At 42.3% G+C, this 23,468-nt stretch overlaps 3 protein-coding genes across 6 annotated transcripts; 1 reads left to right on the forward strand and 2 right to left on the reverse strand.

The window, feature by feature from the left end:
• The first annotated feature begins 329 nt into the window (after positions 1-329).
• adgrf3a (adhesion G protein-coupled receptor F3a) lies at positions 330-9,944 on the forward strand. Its single transcript, XM_063184218.1, has 6 exons — positions 330-604; positions 1,920-2,105; positions 5,918-7,240; positions 7,333-7,374; positions 8,152-8,193; positions 8,801-9,944. The coding sequence occupies exons 2-6, from the start codon at positions 1,977-1,979 to the stop codon at positions 8,870-8,872; spliced, it is 1,608 nt and encodes a 535-aa protein (XP_063040288.1). The 5' UTR covers positions 330-604; positions 1,920-1,976; the 3' UTR covers positions 8,873-9,944.
• Positions 7,254-16,270, reverse strand: LOC134435328 (ankyrin repeat domain-containing protein 66). Of its 3 annotated transcripts, none has more exons than XM_063184219.1 (5): positions 16,034-16,168; positions 15,064-15,215; positions 10,658-10,886; positions 10,096-10,278; positions 7,254-7,359 (listed from the first exon to the last, which is right to left on the reverse strand). In XM_063184219.1, the coding sequence occupies exons 2-4, from the start codon at positions 15,203-15,205 to the stop codon at positions 10,101-10,103; spliced, it is 549 nt and encodes a 182-aa protein (XP_063040289.1). In that variant the 5' UTR covers positions 15,206-15,215; positions 16,034-16,168; the 3' UTR covers positions 7,254-7,359; positions 10,096-10,100. The 3 variants fall into 3 exon arrangements, with proteins under 3 accessions (XP_063040289.1, XP_063040291.1, XP_063040290.1); XM_063184221.1 differs by having other exon boundaries at positions 10,091-10,278; XM_063184220.1 differs by lacking the exon at positions 16,034-16,168 and adding an exon at positions 16,175-16,270 and having other exon boundaries at positions 7,255-7,359.
• A 771-nt stretch (positions 16,271-17,041) lies between these two features.
• Positions 17,042-23,358, reverse strand: LOC134435330 (tudor domain-containing 6). Of its 2 annotated transcripts, none has more exons than XM_063184223.1 (3): positions 23,083-23,358; positions 17,403-20,996; positions 17,042-17,288 (listed from the first exon to the last, which is right to left on the reverse strand). In XM_063184223.1, the coding sequence occupies exons 1-2, from the start codon at positions 23,171-23,173 to the stop codon at positions 17,449-17,451; spliced, it is 3,639 nt and encodes a 1,212-aa protein (XP_063040293.1). In that variant the 5' UTR covers positions 23,174-23,358; the 3' UTR covers positions 17,042-17,288; positions 17,403-17,448. The 2 variants fall into 2 exon arrangements, with proteins under 2 accessions (XP_063040293.1, XP_063040292.1); XM_063184222.1 differs by having other exon boundaries at positions 17,042-17,291; positions 23,083-23,356.
• Between the last annotated feature and the right edge of the window lie 110 nt (positions 23,359-23,468).

The following is a 23,468-nucleotide window of genomic DNA, read 5'->3' on the forward strand; positions in this document are numbered from 1 at the left end:
TGTTGGCCAATCTTCATTAATTTCACATTGCACTAGTAAAGTGAAGTGTGAAGGTTGAATTAGCAGGGTTCAAGAGCAGTTTTGCTCAAAATGTTGCAATTCACACAACATTATGGGTGACATATCAGAGTCCAAAAAGGATACATTCTTGGTGCGCGTGTAACCGTTGCATCTTTGACCGAGACAGCAAGTCTTTATGATGTGTCAAGAGCCACGGTATCCAAGGTAATATCTGCATACCACCAAGAAGGATGAACCACATCCAACAGGATTAACTGCGGATGAGCCATGAAACTTCCCACTCTCACTTCTCACTAAAATGACCGGTGTTTCCATTATTTTGTACAACTCCTGTATTTTGGTCTTGCCAGAAACAGGCCTGTTCCTCCATTTTGTTTGCTTGCTTACCCACTCAGAGAACAATGATGCCTGCGACAAAGAGGGGGATTGGCCGGCAGCCAGAAGGAATTCTACTGCAAAACTGCCCTGCCCTAATCATCAAAGAGGACAGAGGAAAAGAAAGTGCAACGGAGATGGAACATGGGAGGATGAGAAGTCTGAATGTGTAAACCTTGATCTTAAAGAAGTGGCTGGAGATGCAGAGGTAATACAGTTGTGCCAAGGACCAGTAGTTACAGTTTTTACGGTAGCCATTGATTTGTTTAAAAATGTCATATTTTTGCCTTTTTGTAATTTACGACCACCATCAATTTCTAAGTATTCGTTATGACTCAGGAATGTACACTTTTCTAATGTATACACTAACCCAGTGCTGAGCTCTTCTAGTGGGCATTCATTACACTATGCCAGAATTAGGGGTGGCAAAGGGTTCACTATTCAATAAGCTCCACAATACACGTCAGGATGTGATTCTATCACAATGCATTGCGATTCATGTACTATTGCGATGTACTGTATTGCGATATTTACTTCAGTAAATGTGTAAAAATACAGCTTATTTGTCAGTTGCAGCATTCATCAGTCAATTTATTTTATTTGAGCATTTGAACATCTGGGAGAGAGCTTCCATCACAACAGAAATATTACCTCTCTACTGAACAAAATGAACCATTGACAAATTAGACTTTTATTATTATTAAATGATCAATTGTCATGAATCGATGCAATATATCATGAAAATAAGTATTGATGCAGTATAGCGTGAAAGTACATATCGCGATGTATTGTCATGACGTTTTTTTGTTTGTTTGTTTTTTTGCACAACCTTAGCCAGGTGTGGGCAATTATTTTGGACCACATTGTGCTTTGGTGCAGCACCACAGAATAAAAACCAAGCACCAGAAATTGATAAACACTGTATACGTGTCTGGGCGTGTAGACATAACACTTGCACAGGCACAATGTTTTTTTGGGGTTTTTTTGCCGGTAGCACCATGGCATACAAAACTACAAAGGGCCTTTCCCATTACTAACCTCCACCCCTACCCCTACCCCTACCAGGGATGGAAATAAGCACCCGTCCACCTGCCAATGACGGATACATTTCAGAGGTGACTGGTAAATTTTTCAACCCACCCGTCACTTTTACTGGTTAAAATGGCTAGTGACTGGGAGATTTTAAAATCTACCTGCCACAGTGACAGATGGGGAAAAAAAATAAATTCCACCCCTGACCCCTACCCCTTGGCCCTCGCCCCATGAAACGGAGCAATGAAGTAGGTGTAGGCGTAGGGCTTGAAACGCTACCTGTTCGAATTGGGATAGCCCTCCAGTTGGTGGGAAACACTGAATGTCAAAATTACGGAAATATTTTCATTTTAACCACTCATGGCTGAGTCATCACATTCTGATCGCTTGAAGCCTATTTATTTAAAGATGTTAAATCGATCTGTGAAACGTAATTCTAATTGGTCATTATTCAGTTTTAATAATATAAACATGTTTTTGTCTCTCCACAGACCCTACAGAGAGGCATTGGGAATTTCGCTGAAACAACTCCAAAGTTGTTTCAAGTCATGAAGCTGTCTACAGAAAAGACAAATATTAATTCTAACGCAAACATCGACCAATCAGTGCAGATCTTTGCTATCATTAGAGAGACTTCTGAAACAAAGAACCAAACACTTGGTCCAGATGCGGTACCTGTGAGTATAGTTATGTTTAATAAGTCAAGGGATCTGTTACAACAGGCCAACTATCATCGATAATGTATTAAAATGTATCTGTAGAGAAAAAAGGAGCTAAACTCGTTCTCAAAATGTATTAATATTACTCTAACATATGTTGTTCAAAAGCCTGTTAATCAGTATGCATTTAAGAAAGAATGTTGAGTGTCTGCTCTATTTCACATTTGCGACCAATGACTGTAGGCCTATACAGCCGTCTCCAAAAGTGTTGTCGCCTATCCATCTGTTTGAAATAACAGCTAATAACCTGACTTTCAATTAATTACTTGGCTTCAGAAGTCACTCATATCAAAGCTACAACCCTCCGGAATGAAAATGTATGTACAAAAATAAATTTCATGCACCAAAGAAAGATTGACCCTTTCAGGGCAGATTTTCACAAGACAAAAGTTTTGTCGCCTATCGAACATAATGTGAAAATGAGCAGAAAAGTCACATCAAAACACTTCAAATACGCAGATCTGTTGTCATTCTTAATCACTGAATCACTCTCACCTCTTCAGAAAATCAACTTTGGCCTTAGGTGTATGTTTAGGGTCGTTTAGGGTCATGGAAAGCAACACAATGAAAAATAATGAATGTCAATGAGAGATGGTGACGTATTTGCTATTCGCAAAGCAATACATGTTTAACTTAGGGTGGGTTGCACCAACATGGCTTAACTTAAACCTAGTTTAGGCCTAAACTGAGTTTAGTTAATCCATGTTTAAACAGGGTTTAAATTAATCTGAGATGTGTTGCACATCTTAAATTTAAACCTGGATTACCTAAACTGGTTTAATCAAGGATTAAACTAGATTTAAATATGTTCATCAGCCACCATTGATGGGTAGGTCAAAATGTGTGCCTAAAAAGACAAAACTTACATTTATTATTTAATATTTAACAAACAAACGATCACACATTGAGTTGTTTGGGGCGGGGATAGTCGTTCAGGTTCAGTGGTCTGGAATTCGGCCTGTTTGACATTTTGTAAACACTGCATGCGTAGCGGCCGTTACATTGTATCACAGTTAAGATACCGGTAGATCGCAATGGAAACAGAAGAGAGACGGCATAGTGGGACTGTACAAAGAAAACATTGACCCGCTGACGGCGAAGGTATATCAATATTAATCCCGAAGCAGCTCTCCCTCTCCAACCCCTTTGATGCTCTGGACAGGAGAAAAGTTGCTAACTTTGCTGCTTTGCTAACGTCACCAAGTCTCCACCTATATGTCTGTAGGCTACATCAATTACGTTTTTCATCACCAGACGTCAAGTGGTAGCACCACAGTTAATGCCCAAAATGGAAAAGTAATTCGTCATTGATGTAGGCTAGGCTACAAACAACGAACATGCTTCGTAGATGCTGACTTCACTTTACAGTCCACATTGACGTCTACTACAAAACGTCATTGGAGTTGGACTCATGTCCACCAAAACCTGTCATATTCCAACATAACACTTCGTATTAAATGTTTAGCACTGATTTTAAACGAAATGGCAATGCATTATTCATTTCGTGAATTTACAACCATTGTAACAACTTGGCATAACATTAATTGAATGTCCGTTTCGTTAAGAACAAGCTGCAGCAAGGCTAGTTTTACTGTAGGCTAAGCGAATCCTGTTCACAAAGTGGTCTCTTGTTACTAAGGTAATGACTTACTCAAAAGGGCATACAGAACACACATTCCACATAATCCAATGGCGATTCTGTTTTGTTTATTTTATTTACACTGCATCAATAGAAATGAACATCTCGGTAGTTGTAGTGGCACTTCTGGCTCCACCGTCCCACTTGCATGAATGAAGTTTGTTGACAGACGTGACGTCACTGTTTGGGTCCGACCATGACATTAAAGTGACAGGCGCCGGACCATCTACAATGACAGCATAGTTGATTATCCTTTTAAAGACATATCCTTACTATCTTCAGATGACTACTTAATTCTACCGTTTTGTTCAATTTCGTCATATTTTGGAAAATAATTGGTGAATGGAATTATTTGTTATGGCTATGGCTCATCAATTTCTGTCTTTCTGCTCAGATGACTGAAGAAGGAGGTTATTTTAATGCAAAAAGAAAGGCTGCAGAGCATGGGAAAGCCATTGAGCTCATAACAAAGCACTTGAAGAACTTTTGAGTGACATAATTTAATGCAAATTAATAAATCAAATCATATTTGCTTATTTATGTCATTATCTATTTGCAATAGGCCAGTTAAGTTAGGCCTATATTCAGGGGACCTAGGTGCAGACTGGACTTGTAGACACCAAATAGTTCACCATCCATCATCTGGAAACAACATGTGGCGATAAGCAACGAGAATCTGGAGAATGGCTGCCACAACAGACTATTAGGGCCTATTTTGTGAATCTGAAACTCACTATTGCTGTAGAATTCAACAGGGTTTAGCCCATCTTGAATATTTATGTGTGGAACTCTATCTTGTAACTCAAGCAGACGAATAACAGCAGCCATGTTGTCCGAATAACGCATTTAAACCTCCTCCAGGGGTGGCTTAAATTAATCAGGCAATGCAGGTTTATCCTTGGGTTAAAATCACTGGTGCAACAGACTCAAAATTAATCTCAGTTTAAGTGGGGTATTAAATCTGAGTTTAGCCATGGATTAGATTTAACCAGAGATTACTGGAAGCTAAATTTAAACTGGGTTTAAGTTTGGTGCAACACAACTAAAAATTAAACTTAGATTAAATGTAGATTAAAATTTAAACCACGTTGGTGCAACCCACCCTTAATGATTTAATCAATGATAAAAGCCCTCAAACACCAGCAGCATGCATGCAGCTCCACATAAGAGCTGTATCCCTCCCATATTTTACTTTAGGCACCATGTATTTTTTTAAGATCCTTCACCTTTAACACCAAAGAGGTCTCTCCCACTGTCCTGTCTCAAAAAAGCCAGCCAAGAGTATGTCAGGCCTAATTCTGACAAAAATGAAGGCTAATGGGACTCATACTCTGAAGGCATGATCCCAAGATCAATCATTTTAGAACTGATAGCATCAAAACTGTATGGTGTTGGAGATGAAGAATAGGAAAAAAGAAAAATGGGGCATAAAGTGAAACATGGTAGGGATACAGCTCTTATGAGGAGATGCATGCATGCTGCAGGTGTTTGAGGGCTTTTATCATTGATTAAATCGTGAAGTTAAAAATGTATAGCTCTACGAATAGCGAATATGTCACCATCTCTCATTGATCTTAATTGTTTTTCATTCTGTTGCTTTCCATGATTACAATGACCCTAAACATACACCTAAGGCCAAAGTTGATTTTTTTAAGAGGTGAGAGTGATTCATTGAATAAGTATGACACCCGATCTGTGTATTTGATGTGACTTATCTGCTCATTTTCACATTATGTTCGATAGGCGACAAAACTTTTGTCTTGTGAAAATCTGCCCTGTCTGTGTTCATTAAAGGGTCAAGCTTTCTTTGGTGCATGAAATTTATTTTTGTACATACATTTTCATTCGAGAGGGTTGTAGCTTTCATATGAGTGACTTCTGAAGCCAAGTGATTAATTGAAAGTCAGGTTATTAGCTGTTATTCTAAACAGATCGATAGGCGACAACACTTTTGGAGACGGCTGTATACAATAGTTTAGATGTTGGTGCAGAAGAGCAGGCAATATTTTTGAATAAAAGTATAGCTCCAGTTACTTAATCTTTCACTAACTGAATAAGAGGGACATAACCATGTCATAGAAAATGATAAGCTGGCATAAATATGAAAATAATACTTCCATATCCTTTCCAGGATTTCCTCACATCGGCAAACAACTTGTTGAATGATACACTGAACGGATCCTGGGACAATGTCACTGCGGCTTTTTACCTGTTCGAGGTTAATAGATTGTTGTTACGATCCAATGTAAGCGAGGATTTAACAAGGAAAAACATAGAATTGAAGAAGTGTAAAGGTAACTGTAAATCAACGGAAGTTTTTGGCGTTAAGGTAAAGGAATCAGGCAGTAAAGGGCCCTTATTGGCCACTGGCTTCAAAAAACTTGCGGAGTACTTGCCACAGATCAAGGATGAGGAGAGCCGTGGCATTGTGATAGAAGTTCAAGCTGAAGGTCACGAGGATGTTACACTTACATTTCCAGAGGTTAATCGAACTGCTAACCATGAAATGAGCTGTGTTGTCTGGTTGCCTGAAAAAAAGATGTGGTCCAAAGAGGTGTGCACATGGGGAGGTGCAGACAACCCAGGTGTATGCGTATGTAAACTTAACAACAACAATCTCACTTCGCGATCTCAGACCAAGGGTTACTTAGGAGCCTCATTCACTGTGTTCATGTCAAAAAACCCAGTTATAATTCCATACATGAACTATCTGACTTGGATCGGTGTGAGCGTTTCAATCCTGTCTCTCATCATTTGCGTTCTCATCGAGGGCATAGTGTGGAGCTCAGTGGTTAAGTCGGACATCGCCCACTTTCGCCACACGGCCGTGGTCAACATCTCTCTCAGCTTGCTTTTGGCCGACATCAGCTTTTTGGCCACGGCGTTCGAGTCCAAGCCTACCAACTGGTGCTGGTGGCTGGTGGTGGTGAAGCACTACTGCTTCCTTGCCATGTTCTTCTGGATGCTGTGCTTGAGCCTGGTGCTCCTCCACTCCTTGGTTTTTGTATTCCAGCACCTGAGCAAAAAGTTCTTTCTGATCATGTCCCTCACCGTCGGCTACGTCTGCCCTCTGATCATTGTGGTTTTGACTTACATTGCGTATGGAAATGGGAAAGCCGACAGCTACTACCTGCCAGAGACCTGCTGGCTGAAGTATGAGGGCACTTTCCAAGGGTCCTTTTTTGCGTTTGTAATGCCTGTCGGCATTATCATCTGCATTAATATCCTGTCCATGATGGTGGTCATTGTTAGACTGCTGAAGCCCTCTGTGTCTGAAAGTCGTAGTCAAGATGACAAAGACATCATTCGGAGCATCCTCAAGGCAGTCATCCTCCTGACACCCATTTTTGGAGTGACATGGATTTTTGGCTTTTTTATCCTGACGATTGACTACACCCAAAGGCCGATGTCTGACATTGTGAACTACCTCTTTACGGGGTGCAATGCGTTTCAGGTAAGGATTTGAACTCAACCTGCAGAATTTCTGAGAGAGTTTGTTTGAAAAGTGTATACATGGCCTTGACTTTGATGATCCATGACTTTCAGGGTTTTTTCATTCTTGTTACGGCATGCCTGAGTGAGAAAAAGGTAAAGTTACCATCATTTACTCATTAATTAAAAACAATATACACCCCTCTCCAAAAGAGTTGTCGCCTATCCATCTGTTTGGAATAATAACCTAACTTTCAATTAATCATTTGGCTTCAGAAGTCACTCATATGAAAGCTACAACCCTGAATGAAAGTCAAACATTGGAGGGATACAGCTCTTATGAGGAGCTGCATGCATGCTGCTGGTGTGTGAGGGATTTTATCATTGATTACATCATTAAGTTAAAAATGTATTGCTCTACGAATAGCCAATATGTCACCATCTCTCATTGAACTCCATTGATTTTCATTGTGTTGCTGTCCGTGATTACAATGACCCTAAACATACACCTAAGGCCAAAGTTGATTTTCTGGATAGGTGTGAGTGAATCAGTGATTAAGTATGACACCCGATCTGCGTATTTGAAGTGTTTTGAAGTGTCTTATCTGCTCATTTTCACATTATGTTCGATAGGCGACAAAACTTTTGTCTTGTGAAAATCTGCCCTGTCTGTGTTCATTAAAGGGTCAATCTTTCTTTGGTGCATGAAATTTATTTTTGTACATACATTTTCATTCAGGAGGGTTGTAGCTTTCATATGAGTGACTTCTGAAGTCAAGTGATTAATTGAAAGTTAGGTTATTAGCTGTTATTCCAAACAGATGGATAGGTGACAACTCTTTTGGAGACGGGTGTATTGTGGAGGCTACATTCATTCATACTTTACATGTCTGATATTTCTTGATTTTTTTTAACATATGGTGTGTTGTACAGGTCAGAGAGACACTTTGTGGGAAGATCTCCTGGACCGCAAAGGTGAGAAATCCACGTTTTATGACCTGATCACAAGTGTTGCACCAGTACCGATACCAGTATCGGCCGGGGCCCTGATACTGCAATAAAATGGTGGTATCGGTATTGTTGTCGGTATCGGTATCGGCGAGTGCCAACAAATAGGGCACCGATACCATTTAAAGATGCTCGTGTGACACTTGAAAGCAGCCTTGAACTTAGTTATTTTATATCAGAGGTATTTAAAAAGAATAAAACGGTCTACTGGAGTCATTTTGAACAGTATTAGTCTTTTTCTTATTTTACAAAGGTAGGCAGCAGCCTGACAAAGCCATGATAGCAATGATGTTACATCCAAGTAGTAGCCTATGCAGCTCTTCATATATATACTGTATATATATTTCAAACAAAGTATCAGTATGGTATCGGTATCGGCCGATACTGCACAGTCGATCGGTATCAGGGCAAAAAAATGGTATCGGTGCAACACTACTGACCACATAATGTCTCTAAAATGACACAGTGGACTTTTAAATACATATGAGCTAATGTTTTGAGTGTAAGACAAACTGACAATCTGAGGCACATGCTATAAAAACTAATTTGACGTGATATTTTTCTCCAATGCAAGGTTTATAAGACATCTACAAGCAATGCTTCCGCCTCCAGGACATCCAATGAAAGTTCTCTCAAAAAGAAGTAACTCGTGGTCTTTGGTTTTTGAAATCCACTTTTGCTTTCCTGTTTTGCACAACACTTTGTTTGAAAGTAAGATTTTGCTGTGATGTTAAGTTGTTGCACTGGTGTTGTGCTGCATACATGTACTTATATATTCTTATATAAGAATTTTCATGTAGATATACCATGTACAGCTGTTGACAGAGGAACATTGTTCTACAGTCAAAAACAACAAAAGGCTGATAGCTCAGACAGTCTATGTATCCTTTATTAGTGTGTAGGGGGCTCTTGAATTTTGGGGATCATTCCATTCTAATAATTAAGAATAGTCATTGTAACAATTGGAATAACTATGCTTTTTTCATATTTATTTATAATACCTATGTTATACACTCAGTGCTAAATAATATAATCCTCATATCAATAAAAAATGACTTACAACCTAGATTTTTAGGACGAGGGTATATTAAATGTTTGCTTGGGTGTTTCTGAAGTTATGTTCCACATTTTATGTTACAAATGTTATGTAAGAAATTTTAGGGACATTCATGGGCAAGTGGTTACACAGTCAAGCTAGTTGCCAGTTTTATTTCCAACAGGAGAGATTATGCCTCCTCCACCATGATCAAATTCCGCCCAAAAGGTTCTCAAAAACCGCCAAAATGTGCTAAATTCTGCACAATTTCAGCAAATTACATTGACTTCTATGGGCCCAAAACTGCAGAAAAATAAACGCCAAATGGCCAATTTTTCCTGTTTAAAAAAATGGCCAATTTTTCCCGGGTAACCACCCAATCTGGCAACACTGATCTTGACCATGATACAGTCCCCGCTGCACTGCTCCCTTTGGGGTGCCTGTTGGGCCGCCCCACACACACACACACACACACAATTCAATTTCGTTATGTGCATTGTGTGCTGTATCACAATGTCAATGGGACTTGTCCAAAGGGACTGTCATAGCTGTTCCTTGTTCACAAACTGTATATAATGGGTGAAATGTTGTAGGTGTGAGCTGTGAATGGCTGTGTGCACTGTAATAATAATGACCTCATTTCTGAAACATAGAAATTTGCTCTAATAAAGTAACATAAGCTTTAAAATTCTCTTGTGTCCACAACCTGTTTTTTTATTATTTGGTCAGCCAGTTGTGTTTTTTCGAATAACAAAAGAGTAGCCATTGGGTTTTGGTTAAGGTTCTGCATTCCTAACAGCAAGAAATGAGGATGAAAGTAATACATACCGTACCTGCCTTAGTTTCTCAACTTTGATTTTGGGTCTGGAGCCTGCACCTGCACCTTCACTTTCTTTGCCATCCGCTGTTGCTGTTCTGTGACTCTTTTTGGCTGCTCCCATTCTTGGTCAGCGTCATTCTGAGTCGACCCTGACAACAAAGTGGAGTGTGTGCAACGGCGATTGTCTTCCTCTGCCCTGTGGCACACACAGTTAGTGGAACAAAATTCAAATTATTGAGTTGGAACAAAATTCAGATTACTATTAATACTGCATAAAAAAAATACTACATACCAGTGGGTGCAGCTGGGAACAGAAGTGTGCATTTGGAAGAAGTACATTTGTGAAAAGTTTGGGGAGAAGCACCAGTGGTGGTATTATTATTATTATTATTATTATTATTATTATTATTAATAATAATAATATTATCCCTGGTACCTGTTTTCCTCCAGAGAGACAGGGTAAGAGTCAAGAGATTCACAATTCTTAGGGTGAGAGTATTCTCTGCTTTATTAATGCCATTTCTGTCAATGTACTGGCCCCGAACAACAAATTGGTACAGTACCCCCACCCCCACCTCTTGAGGAACTGCACGCAGTCCCCGTGGCCGTAGATCTCTGCGATCCTGACGGGCTTGTCCCCGCAGCAGTCCTCATTGTCCAGAGGGGCGTGGAGGGTGTGCAGGGTCCGCAGCACCTGCAGTCGGCCGGCCTCCGCGGCAAAATGTGCGGCCGTCCACCCGCTCTCCGTGCAGAGGCCTGGCTCAGCCCCGTGCTCCACGAGGAGGCGCACCATCTCCGACTGACCTGTAGAGTGAAATTACATTACATTAAATTACACTACACTTAACCGACGCTTTTATCCAAAGCAACTTACAGATATTTACAGGGTATATTGGTTACAGTCCCTAGAGCAATGTGGGGTTAGGTGCCTTGCTCAAGGGCACTTCAGACATGGATAGAGGTATACAGTACAGTAGGGAGGACTGGTAAGGGTGGGATTCGAACTTGCAACCCTCTGATCTTGAGGCCACATCCCTAACTACAAGGCCATGGCAGCCCCCATACAATACAGCATGTATGTGAAGTCAGCAGGGCTGGACTGAGGGAGAAATAGGGCCCGGCCACTTTTGGCTTAAAGAGGGCCCCTCATAATTAGCTGCGTGGAATTGACTCACCGGTGGGCCCTGTACCCTCATAGGCCCCTATTTTAATTAAAACAAATATTTTGTTAACATTTCTGAAAATAGGGGCCCACGTGACGAGGGGGCATGCTCCACCGGGAAATGCCTGGTATGCCAGATGTCCAGTCCAGCCCTGGAAGTCAGTGGGGGTGCTGTGGCACAGTGCGCTAATGCATCTGTCCATATGTGTGCTGTGTGCTCATGATGGGAGACCCTGGTTCGAATCCAGCCTGGGTTATTTCACAACTTCAAGCCTATACCATCTCTCTCCCACACATGCTCTGTCTCCATCTTCATTAACCTGCCCAATAAAGGCATAAAAAGCCCTGAAAATACAGTATACACAAAAAAACATAGATAAAATTATGACAAAGAGAATGGACCCTGGATAGAATTGAAACCTGGAAAGCCTTAATGACACAATAATAAACAAACATGTTCCCATTTATACACATTCTAAAAGAGGCCTTTATTCAGATTACTGTATATCAATATTAATTACTGTATATCAATTACTGTACATCAATATCTGCTCTGAAGTGTTGCTGCTCAGAAGTGTCCATATCGGCTTTGAAGACCAAGGACATGATGGTGGACTTAAGAAAAACTAGTGCTAAGTGTAACATGATGCCCATGCTGTGGGTGGAATTGTAAGTGGTGTAGAGCGGGGGGCACAACTAGGGGCTGGAGCACAACACAGAGACTGAGAACTACAAAGGGTACCATAAAGGGTCAGAGCAGGAGGAAAGAGGGCTGGGTGGTGGTGGTGGTAAAGAGGTGGTAAGTGGAAGGTGCTATTTGGCTACAACGTACAGTAGATGATCACAAAAAGTGAAAAAAAAACCCAGGTGAAAAAGTGGTTCAATTTAGTACAATAAAAGCACGACTGAAGTGTACTTAGCATGTTAAAAGCGCACTCACACTTTTTGTGCTAAGAAAAAGTATGTTTCCAATATGCTTATTTAAAGTGTACTTAAAATTAGATGTAATTAAGTTGCTCTCAAAGAAATGCACTTCTTGGAGCTAAATTTCTCAAACAGAAATTCATTTACCTCTAAGGAATATCTTTGGTTTGCATGAAAATATTACTCATTGTTATATTCTGCATTTATTGTAGGAGTTTTAACATTTTAAAGTGGTACACAAAAAATGGCCATGTTCCCACCGTCATTATGATGGTCATGTATATGTTCTGGTATATATAGACTCACACTTCCCATGGTGTCATGGTGAGAGGTAAGTTGGAACTAGTTGTTCAAACAAAGAATCAAGGGTCACCATTCATGATCAATTCAAATGATCAACTACAGGAAGGTGAAACAAGAATGATATAAAGTGAAATGTGTATCTGAAATCTCTGTAACAATGCAATGATTGTAAATGTCAGTCGTGCTAGGCATGCATACTGTATCACTACTGTGACATGTGGCTGTGTGTAATGTACAAGCTCCGAGAACCAGCATGGATTGTAGTATTACATTTATATTATTTGTTGTACTTGGGAGTGTACTGTAAATATACTTCAAGCATACCTGTTATATATTTACAATACTTAATATGATATACTTTTTACATACTTAAAATGTTCCAATGTAGTCCAAAGAAGCATGAAGTTAATATACTTTTATTGTACTTCTAGTAACAATAAAATGTTATAGAAGTGTACTCAAGCACACTATTAATGCCATACGAATGCATGAAAAGCGTGTTTGGAGCATACTTTCAAAAGTATGCTTGTAGTGCACTTAAAGTTGTCCAAAAGCGGTGCCAATTTAGCATCCTCAGTGTGCTGCAAGTGTGCTGAAGTACTGCTTTAGTAGTGCTTCAGCGCACTAATAGTGCAATGAAGCACACTTTAAATCGCCGAAAATAGTACACTTTGTACTGAGGACCAGTGCTTGACACTGGCACTAGCCAACTGGCCAAATGCTGGTAAAACTTGGCTGTGGCTGGTAACAAATTCAGTGTCACTAGCCAATTTGGCAGGTAATTTATCCTATGGTATGACATTTCAGAATAGCCTATATTCTGCATTTTGCCCCTTGTGTATTTATGCTCAAGATACTCAGTTTCTATGTGTTTGTTTTATTTCCATGTAGAAACCCATGCACTCATCTTCTTGCTTTGAGCACCATCTTCTGAGTTAAGATGTGCTGCACCATGATTAAAAAAAAATGTTGTGGCAAGTAGAATAGCTAGGATGACTCGTGACTCAGGAAAACCATTAGCCAGAGTGGCCGGCAAGCAAAAATGTGAATGTCAAGCCCTGCTAAGTACGGTCAAAAAAGTACACTTTAAAGCGATGGTTCGGAGTAGAATCACCTTAATGCCATTTGAACCGTGACACCCATCCACCTTTACACCCGAAGTGTTTTCTGCCGCAGACTTACATCAACAGAGTTGCCGTGTTATTCGATGTTTATTCCGGTTAGCTTGACTCAAGCGCATATGGATACTGGGCACCGTCTCCAAACTTTCCTCACAAAAATAACATGTCATTACACCAAACTTCTGCAGTAGCACAAATATGGTCTGTACTCACGAAACGAAGCATTTGGAAGTTTGGAAATAGTCCAGGAGTTTAGTATTATCAACACAAGCTGAATAGCTTCTCTGCTGCTAAAGCTGTGCCAACGTTACTTCCGTCATATGAGACAAGCCCGTAAAAGTCTTCAACAAAACTTCCAGACGAGAGTGTTAAAAAAGTTTTCACTGAATTGTGATTAAGGCTTATATTTTCAAGGCAAAATACTTAAAAGATATTTCAAATCTTACCTACTATCAATTAGACAAGGATTTTCGTTATCAATACTGATGCTGAATTCACTTTTCATTGTGCATATTATGAGCTTCGTTGAGGACTCTTACATGCTTGTCTTAGATGACGGAAGTAACGTTGGCGCAGCTTTAGCAGCAGAGAAGCTATTCGGCTTGTGTTGATAATAATAAACTCCTGGACTATTTCCAAACTTCCAAATGCTTCGTTTCGTGAGTACAGACCATATTTGTGCTACTGCAGAAGTTTGGTGTCATGACATGTTATTTTTGTGGGGAAAGTTTGGAGACGGTGCCCAGTATCCATATGCGCTTGAGTCAAGCTAACCGGAATAAACATCGAATAACACGGCAACTCTGTTGATGTAAGCCTGCGGCAGAAAACACTTCGGGTGTAAAGGTGGATGGGTGTCACGGTTCAAATGGCATTAGGGTGATTCTACTCCGAACCATCGCTTTAAGTATATGGGTTTTTCACCTGGGAAAGTAAATAAAAAAATAATAAAAAAAAGAGGCAAGAGGCTGAGACACACTTCTTTAAAAAGAAAAAAAAAACGTCTTTAATGTGTCAGAAGAGACGGTCATATTGGGCTCTATTTCTTGGGGGGGGGGGGGGGGTGGGGGGGGGCGGGGGGGGGGGGGGGGGGTGGGGGGGGGGGGGGGGGGNGGGGCTTAGGTCTTCAGTATGTGTGCACTAACATGTTGCAGACGTTCTATCAATCTGTGGTGGCCAGTGTGCTAGTGCAATTTTCTTCTGTCACCTGCTGGGGCACCAGTAGTAGTATCAAGACCAGTGATCCCAACTGATTGAACAAACTGATTAGACAGGCAAGCTCTCTGCCAGGGGTTAGTCTGGAACCCTAAGAAATGGTGGAGGAGGCCCCACCGTGGCTCTAATGGTAGGGCACTGGCCTGTTACACCTGCGATTCGGGTTCGATTTTGGGTCTTTTGCCGTCCCTTCCCGAATCGAACAGCAAAAAAAATACAGCAAGGAATCGAAGGAACGCAGCTAGACTAGTTCTACCTCGAGCGGCAGCCCAATGCAGTGGAGTTCTGTTGTTCCAGTCCACGTCCCTCTGGTTGGGGTCGTATTTGTTCTGCCTCAGAATGTCCTCCACGAGGTCAACATCCCCCGATGCTGCGGCCTGATGGAGTTCAGACATCATTTCAGGGCAGCTGCAGTTGAAAACACAATGCACAGACAGATTAAGACACAAGGTAAACACATTACCTACAAACACAGTACATTTGCTTGATCATCCAAATTCATTTTAAGCCACGTTCCCAAGGATATGATTTAGTTTGGATACATCAACAACAGTAGATAATGTATTATTGCCTCCATTCAATATTTAAAACGACACTAGTAGTTTTTATTTTCAGTCTCCCTACAGTGCATGTAAAGAAATTGACAATAAAACCAACTTGACTTGACTTGAGGTTGGGAGAGGAATGTTTGAGCTGTACGGATCATTGCTGTCCTCAGTAGTCATAGCCCAGAGCCGGATTAAGATTACCTGGGCCACTAGGTTATTGCTGTGCACCCCCCTCCCCCCTTTACTTCTTGCCATAATTACAATTCAGGATAAATCATTAATATTTTTTGAAAAACTTTATTGAAAATGTCAATATTGCATCTTGTCACAAGTCTGCATTTTTCGCTTTTGGACAATCATGGGACCCCTGGAAGGTGGGGGCTCCTAGGCTGCAGCCATATCTAGCCTGTGCATAAATCCGACCCTGACTGTGCTATAAATACATGTTGTACTGTAGGCCTATTGTGTAGTATTGTATTGTAAGGAGGGTGGAAATGAAAATGCCAGGAGAATATAAACTTGGAGAAATTATTGACACAAAGACAAGTTTAACCACAGGGCAAGGTAAGTCAACCATACCAAAGAACCCATGTATGACAGAACCGCACTGAATATTGAATGGGCATATCTCTTGGGTCACAATTCGACTGACCAGGCCATAATAGGCCAACACTGTACCTCAATGTTCTAAAAGTAACTGGTATGTACTACTACAGCTTGCATCCATCGACAGTAAGCCTGGTGTGAAGGAAAAAACTCGACGCAAAGTAGGCCTGCGTTTCCAACTATAGCGAATGAAGCAAGCTCGAGACAGCTCACCTTTCCCACCGTTGTGTCCCCTTCCTGGCCCCGTGTTTGTTTACTTGCGTCGTCTAGCAGCGTTCACAGGCCAAAGGGTGTTCAGTTCTCGCTCTGATTGGCTCATTTACTGTCAATGGATTGGCTACACTGTTGCGCGCGCACGCATAATTCCATGGCCAAAGGTAAGGGTGGTTTCCTGCAATTATGTGTATTCAAAAGTTTCTTAGTATTCAAGAATACCCACATGAACATGATGAATAGCCACATTAGATGTGCAACCTCTTAAAAAAAAAACACTGCACATCGCAATGACCAATATTTCTGTTCAGTCAGAGTGCCCAAGCACACACTAGCCAACCCAACATCAATAGTGCCATCTAGTGGTTAAAAAAAACTCGCCTTAAACCCACCTCACTCCAGTGGCTTGCTACAAGACATTCCCGGATAAAATAAATGACCAGTTGCTTATTGCAGTTTCTGTCAGTTGGGCAGCTGGGGAATGGGACCAATCACATGCCTAACAACGACCACCGCAACGTACTCATCCAGGTAAATTTAGATGTACGTACCCTGGGGTTAAATTGGGATCTACTATGTGTGTGTGTGTGTGTGTGTGTGTGTGTGTGTGTGTGTGTGTGTGTGTGTGTGTGTGTGTGTGTGTGTGTGGTTTTTGACAGCAGACATTTTTGAAAGAGCTGCTATAAAATTGAGGTCCAATTTAACCCCTGCATGCAATCATACAATTAAAATGTTCAAATGTTCAAGTGATTGGAATAGTGACATAATTTGAAGACCAGAGACTAGGTTACCTTTCCTTAAGTTTTACAACAAAACATGGTGATTCAAAAGGACAATAAGATTGAAGAGCCACTGAAAACATTTGTATATTTTTCACACAATGACTTTATTTGAATAATTCATTTCACAATAATTAGCAACTGAAATAGTTCCCAAATAGTTTCCACACACCATGCTTGCACAGCAAGTACTTCTGTGAGTAGATAGGCAAATCTTCAATATTCCTTCACAATTGTTGTAAGGTTCTTAAAAAGATAATAAACAAGCAAAACAAAGCAAAAACATTTCATTTTTCATCCATAATGGCCCAAATGTCATCCAGTGATTCCCGATGCTGCTGTTAAAGGCAAAAGACAGTCAGAGTTAGTCAAAGACAAGAGAACATAAGACTGCATCAATGCAACAGATACATTCAATACTTTATGTTCATTTTATTGAACCATTTTACCTGTAGTTGGTTTCATCAGTGATGTTGCATTGCTGGCTACTATCAGTTAAAGATTCTGGATCTCCCAAACGTCACCGTCAGTCTCCCTGATGAACAAGCAGCCAATTTTCCTGGGATTTCCATCAAGGGCCTCATTACACATCGCCATCAACTCATCAGCAGTCAAACTGGAGCCGCCTCTAAGGCGACAGTGCACGCTGAATTTTGGAACATTCAGGAAGCTCTTCTCCAAGTATGTTATTTTGCTGGACGTAACAGTGGCCTCATTCCCAAAGTCGATGAATTCCACAAGGACAGAGTCATCCTCGTTCACCTTCTTGACCACGGCACGATACCAGGAGTCATCTTCAGGGAACATGGCGCCCACCACATCGCCCTCCTGTAAAGCGCTCGCACTCTCTGGGCCATTGCACGGGTTCGCTGAATTCAGCCTCTCCACGAGAGATTGAACGGCATCCTCATCCTTGATCAGCTGTACATAGAAACTGGTTTGGGAATTGACGTGGCTGACGTAAACTTCTGCTGCAAGCCCAGGCGTTATAGCATTAGGGGGCAGATCTCTCAGTTTGGGGAATAATTCCAGGGACAGCTTAGAGAGGCTGGAGATGTCAGTGGCGTGGTCTTGGCAATTGCAATTGGCCATGTCTGCAGTGCGAGGAAAATCCACAGGGTTGCTTTCCAGTGCAGCGCTGCAAGGTTCCTCAAAAATCACTTCCCAGAAATGGTCAAACTGTGCAGCGAATAGACACGACAACCTCTCGCCGTCTCCCTGTGTATAAGCCCTCAGTTTGGCAGTAAGGTCTTCCTTGGATGTAGTGTTGAGGCAGCCGTTGCCAAAATCCACACGGCATTCAACACACAATCTAGGAACGTCCAACTGTCTCTTCGTCAACGTTCTCAGGAGGCTGGAGCTGACGGTTACTTCATTCCCAAAGTCGATGAACTCCACAAGGACCGATTCATCATCATCATGGTTCACCTTCTTGACCACGGCACGATACCAGGACTCGTCTTCAGGGAACATGGCAGCCACCACAACCCCCACCTGTAAACTTCTCGCACTCACATGAGGCTGATTGCATGTCTGGTTTGCTTGATTCATTTCCTCCACAAGGCAACCAATGGAGTCCCCATCCTCTGCCAACTGTACAAAAAAGCTGTCTGTCGAGTTCACGTGGCAGATGTAGACGTCGGTTAGTACTCCTTGTCTGATGCCTTTACGCGGCAGATCTGCCAGGTAGTCCAAGTGCGCCGAAGAGGGTTGGGGTGGGCAGGGGGTGCTGCTTGTCGAAGCAACTGCTGTGTTTGTTGTGTGGTGGTTTCCTGAGGACAAAGGTGAGGTACCATCCAGGCACGATAGGGAGCGTCTTTGCTTGGTCTCTGGATCCAGAAAAGCAATCCTCCAAACAAGGCCAGTCCAATTTATAAACATGCATGTCATCCTCTTGAGCTCTTCGGCCCTAGCTATACTTTCCAACTGCTTGGTTGTTTCATCGGGCGTTTTGACAACGCCTACATCATCTACATCTTCAAAACTGCAGTGAACACTTAGTCTGGGTGTTTGCAGAAACTTTTTCAGATGTCGTATCATGTTGGACGTGATTGTTGCGCGATTCCCAAAGTCAATGAATTCCACAAGGATGGAGTCGTCCTCGTTCACCTTCTTCACCGCAGCACGATACCAGCAGTCGTCTTCAGGGAACATGGCCGCCACCACATCTCCCTCCCGTAGAGTCACCAGGTCCACCGGGTCGGCACATGGCTGACCTGCATTCAGCTCCGTCACAAGAGAGTGTGTTTTATCTTCATCCTGCAGCAACTGGACAAACAAACTGTCCAACGAGTTGACGTGGGAAATGTACACCTCTGTTACGAGACCTGGTGTGATGGGTGGGTGTGGGAGGTTGGCCAGCATGGGGAAGGATGTCTTATATAGGCCAGGAGAGTTGCAAACGCCTCTTTCAAAAACGGTACTGTGTGTCTGTAGAGGTTCAGCGGTGCAGGCATAATATGAAGGGGTTAAGGCACACACAGACACGCCCTCATGCTGCGTTGGCGTATTTGACGGTTTCTCAAACTTCTGATGTGTGGGAAAGGTGCCCGATGAGGTTCCATCATACTGGTTGTTTTCATTTCCAGAAAAGGTTCCTCTTCCACTCCGAGAGGATGAGTCTGTTGGCTGACTTGTACAGATGCCCATGGGTGATACTCTGGGCACAAAGGCCTCGCTGTTTATTAAGGCAAACGAATCGTAGGACGTCGGTGGTCTTGAGTGGCGCGGTGCTCTCAAAGGGCCACATCCTGTTTTCCAGATTTTCTCCTGAACAGCCTGGTTTATGTTTAATTTGCCCTCAAAGAGTTCCACTGTACATTTTCCATCAGGGTATTTTCCTGACACTTTGACTGTGAAGTGTTTACCGGTGGCGTTATTGTCAAACCATTTGTTGACCTCGGTGCTTGTGTCTGTAGGAGCATTGGCCAAGTTAAACTCAAGGACTTGATTGGGAACAGACATGATTTCCCTTGCCTCATCAGGAACTGGACGCAAGTCTGACGATTTTACAGGCACAATGTCCCCATAGTCTAAGAAATGGACCATGACAACGGGCTGTGTTTTTTTAACCAGTCCTCTGTACCACTGACCGTCAGTGTACTTTGCAAAGCATGGGGCTCCAGGAATGAAGGAGCATTTGCTGCTGCCTTGTACTTGTTGCTGACAACAGAAAGACTGTATCTCCTCATTCAATTTGTCAATCTCACTTGCATGTCTGACCAGCTGTCCATAGAATGAATGGACATCTTTCACGCACGTTATCAATATCTGCTCCTCTGATCCCACCTTTAGTTCAGGTGCAATGTATTCTGAGGATTTCTCTGATATGGATGCTGAGGCGCTGTGGCATTCATCCAAAGGAAAGGAAGTGGTCAGGTCTACAAGATTTATCACCACACCTTCCGGATCATACATTACTCCATATATTGTGCACGTCAAACCAGATGAACCTGCCGATTGCACAAAAGTGCAGAATTTGGAGACAGCAGCCTCTCCCCATTCTGGTGAGATCAGGGACGACGGGCGTTTTACGTCGATCAATCTGCACTGAAAAGCCTGGCACTGGAGTGTGGCGAAAGACGAATCCAGGGGGCGTAGGTCTTGATGCATTACCCTATGGGTTTGACCGTAGTCCACAAATTGCACTTCAACATAAGGGAACGACTGGAGCTTGACTACGTTTCCTCTGTGCCACAAGCCGCTGTCCGGGTGACGAACTACACAGGCTGATCCACTTGGTGCCACAGGTCTGTTTCGCGCATAGAAGATCTGCAAGTCCTCCATGAGATTCTTGAGACGGTTAGCATTCTGACTCAGCTGACACCAAAACTTCCCCGGCCCCTCCACGCGGCACACAGTCACTGGAGCGGAGTTTCCAATGGTGAATAGCTGTTCTTTTAGGACAGGACTGGCTTGATCTTTGTAGAATTCACTGCTTTTTGTGCTATCGCCGTCCGTCCATTCTTCCCCCGAGGCGGTGGAACAACCGGAGTCTGGTCGTGGCGGAGGAGAGCCTCCAACAAGCTCATATGCAGCATTATCTGCCAAAGAAGAAAAGTCAATGTCAGAAACATGGTACATAATACAATAATTGCAAAACATAGAGAGTTTTATTGTCACCAGATCAAGGAGAGAAATGTGTAGAGCATCTTACATGAAATTTCAAATACTTAAAGGATAACTTCTGCCAATTTCGTCATGCAGTTGTAATGCTCATACAACCCTGGACATATCAGTACCTGAGATTTTTTTCCCCTCAGCATTTTCCGAGATCCTGGTCATTGTAATGGGGGCAGAGTTTGTTTACATAAAAAAACATCTTGATTTATGCACAATAACATCCAAAAGATTATGCAACATCAGCAGACAACTAGCAAACAGCGATACCTTTTGGGATAATCTTTGGAGTAGGCCTACGTTAAGAAGGTTTATGTAAACAAAAGGCTCGTTCGTGACGACGCAGTAAGATTTTTGCTAGGTAGTGGGCATGCGCACTTTGCTAGTTTGATGCATTGTGGTTAGAAACTGCCTAGCAAAAATCTTACTGCTTCGTCACGAACGAGCCTAAAGTCTACCTCCATTAGAATAGGCTCATTCATGACGACGCAGTAAGATTTTTGCTAGGCAGTGGGCATGCACACTTTGCCAGTTTGATGCATTGTGGTTAGAAAATTCTAACCACATTAAGTGCATTCGCGTAGTCGTCAACGCATGCATGCGCATTTAGACAGCAATGCACTCTGGATGAAAATGCTGCATTTCCTGTCAAACTTAAAAATTTCGGTGATGTTGCGTCGACGAGGTCACATGTCACACGGTGTCAAAATATTGCGGGATGAATGCGACTGCAGTCAGATCTTGCAACCTCTGCAGTTGCTTATCCCCTTCAACACTCGTCTGCAGACCGCCTCCGAGGTCACGCGCCCATGAACTGGTTGGTCAACAACTCACTCACATGTGGATATGAGTCTTGTCTCACACCTCTACACAAGTTTGCGCAGGTCCCCACTTCAGCTCCTCCTCGCTGCCTGTCCCCCCACTCCTCACACGTGGTGTGTTAGTAGAGCAAACTGGTGCGAGCTCATCGTCTCATTCATATTTGTGGCCGACTTTAAATGCACTGTTTTAATAACTACCACATCGTGACCACAAATTCTCGCTCACGTGTTTTCTCTCCATCGATAGACAAAAATCTAAGTCGTATGAGCCTATTGCATCAAACTGGCAAAGTGCGCATGCCCACTGTGCCTAGCAAAAATCTCACTGCTTCGTCACGAATGAGCCTATTGTCGCAGATCTCGGAAAGGGCTGAGACGAAAAATGCAGCATCACCGGGTACTGACACGTCAAGGGTAGCGTGAGCAATACAACAGCATATTGAAATTGACAGAAGTGCTCCTTTAAGAAATACTTTTACCAAGACAAAACTGAAAACCCAAGACCAATACTAGCAGCATATTCCTTTTAGAGAGCTTTTTAAGAAGTTTACTATAATTCATCCCAACCTCAAAAGACTTTAGGTGCATACTTTTACTGTAGAGCATATAAACAAAATATGGTTCATAAAGCGTTAGTAGACCTCCAAGACAAACCAGCAGGACTATGGAGTATTGCAAAAAACTGGAACAAGATTCAGGTAACCCTGAGGTAGAGGTAAATCATCTAATAGAAGAGCCTGAAGTCCTCATTTCCTGAACTAAAAGGGAATACCCCCAGAAAACCAGTCCATTCTTGAACAAGTGCAATAGTGTCCACGTTTACTGGCCTGGGCCTGCGCCAGTGCAGACACCTTGCGGAAGTAGCAAAGCATTCCACTCACTGTAGTTGCCTGCCGCAATATCATCACTGTAATCCAATTAAATGACATACTTCATAAATGCATGCATGTACGAGATCAACATTTTGTATACGAAAGAATTGTGTTTCAGGGGGACGAGGGTTTTCAAAAACCTAGCGAACATGAATTGGATAATTTATTTGGTCTAAATTCGAGCGTAGACGTGTCACAACAAAACGCAATAGGCCTAGGCCTGCTTTTCTGGCGTTGAATGAAAAATATGACGGCCAAGCTGAAAATATCAACATATTAAGAGCAAATTCTTAACGACAAAGAGAAATTAAGCTTACCTTTCCTCCCAAACGTCCTAACGCTGTATATTTGGTAAGGGTCCATCGTTGAGGCCGAAACTTCGTCCATGCTTGTTTTATTAAGTTTCATAGTCCACGCCTAGAACCCAATTGGATGGCATGCGTGTAACGTAATCCAATGGGAGCTGGCATTCAAATTATTTAGTTTGTTTACTTCGGTCGGTTTTTAAAGATTTACCGTGCGCACTGCGCAGCGCAATCTACTCCCACATCAATTCAAGAGCGATGTCAACATAAGTTGTTACTGCCCATATTGCATACATTGCCATGCCTTTGATACCCCCATGTATAAGGAAGTGTGTGTGTGTGTGTGTGTGTGTGTGTGTGTGTGTGTGTGTGTGTGTGTGTGTGTGTGTGACGCGGGG

Source organism: Engraulis encrasicolus, chromosome 19 (assembly GCF_034702125.1).
Source record: "Engraulis encrasicolus isolate BLACKSEA-1 chromosome 19, IST_EnEncr_1.0, whole genome shotgun sequence".
NCBI lineage: Eukaryota > Metazoa > Chordata > Actinopteri > Clupeiformes > Engraulidae > Engraulis > Engraulis encrasicolus.

Excerpts from the sequence above, each read along its gene's own strand:
- LOC134435330 (XM_063184223.1), bottom strand. The coding sequence starts at position 23,173 with ATGAAACTTAATAAAACAAGCATGGACGAAGTTTCGGCCTCAACGATG. Across the intron at positions 20,997-23,082 it reads TAGGACGTTTGGGAGGAAAG|ATAATGCTGCATATGAGCTT; the intron begins GTAAGCTTAATT and ends CTTCTTTGGCAG.
- adgrf3a (XM_063184218.1), top strand. The coding sequence starts at position 1,977 with ATGAAGCTGTCTACAGAAAAGACAAATATTAATTCTAACGCAAACATC. Across the intron at positions 2,106-5,917 it reads TTGGTCCAGATGCGGTACCT|GATTTCCTCACATCGGCAAA; the intron begins GTGAGTATAGTT and ends TATCCTTTCCAG. Across the intron at positions 7,241-7,332 it reads CGGGGTGCAATGCGTTTCAG|GGTTTTTTCATTCTTGTTAC; the intron begins GTAAGGATTTGA and ends CATGACTTTCAG.
- LOC134435328 (XM_063184219.1), bottom strand. The coding sequence starts at position 15,205 with ATGATGTCTGAACTCCATCAGGCCGCAGCATCGGGGGATGTTGACCTC. Across the intron at positions 10,887-15,063 it reads GCATTGGGCTGCCGCTCGAG|GTCAGTCGGAGATGGTGCGC; the intron begins GTAGAACTAGTC and ends TTCACTCTACAG. Across the intron at positions 10,279-10,657 it reads TGCGTGCAGTTCCTCAAGAG|GGCAGAGGAAGACAATCGCC; the intron begins GTGGGGGTGGGG and ends TGTGTGCCACAG.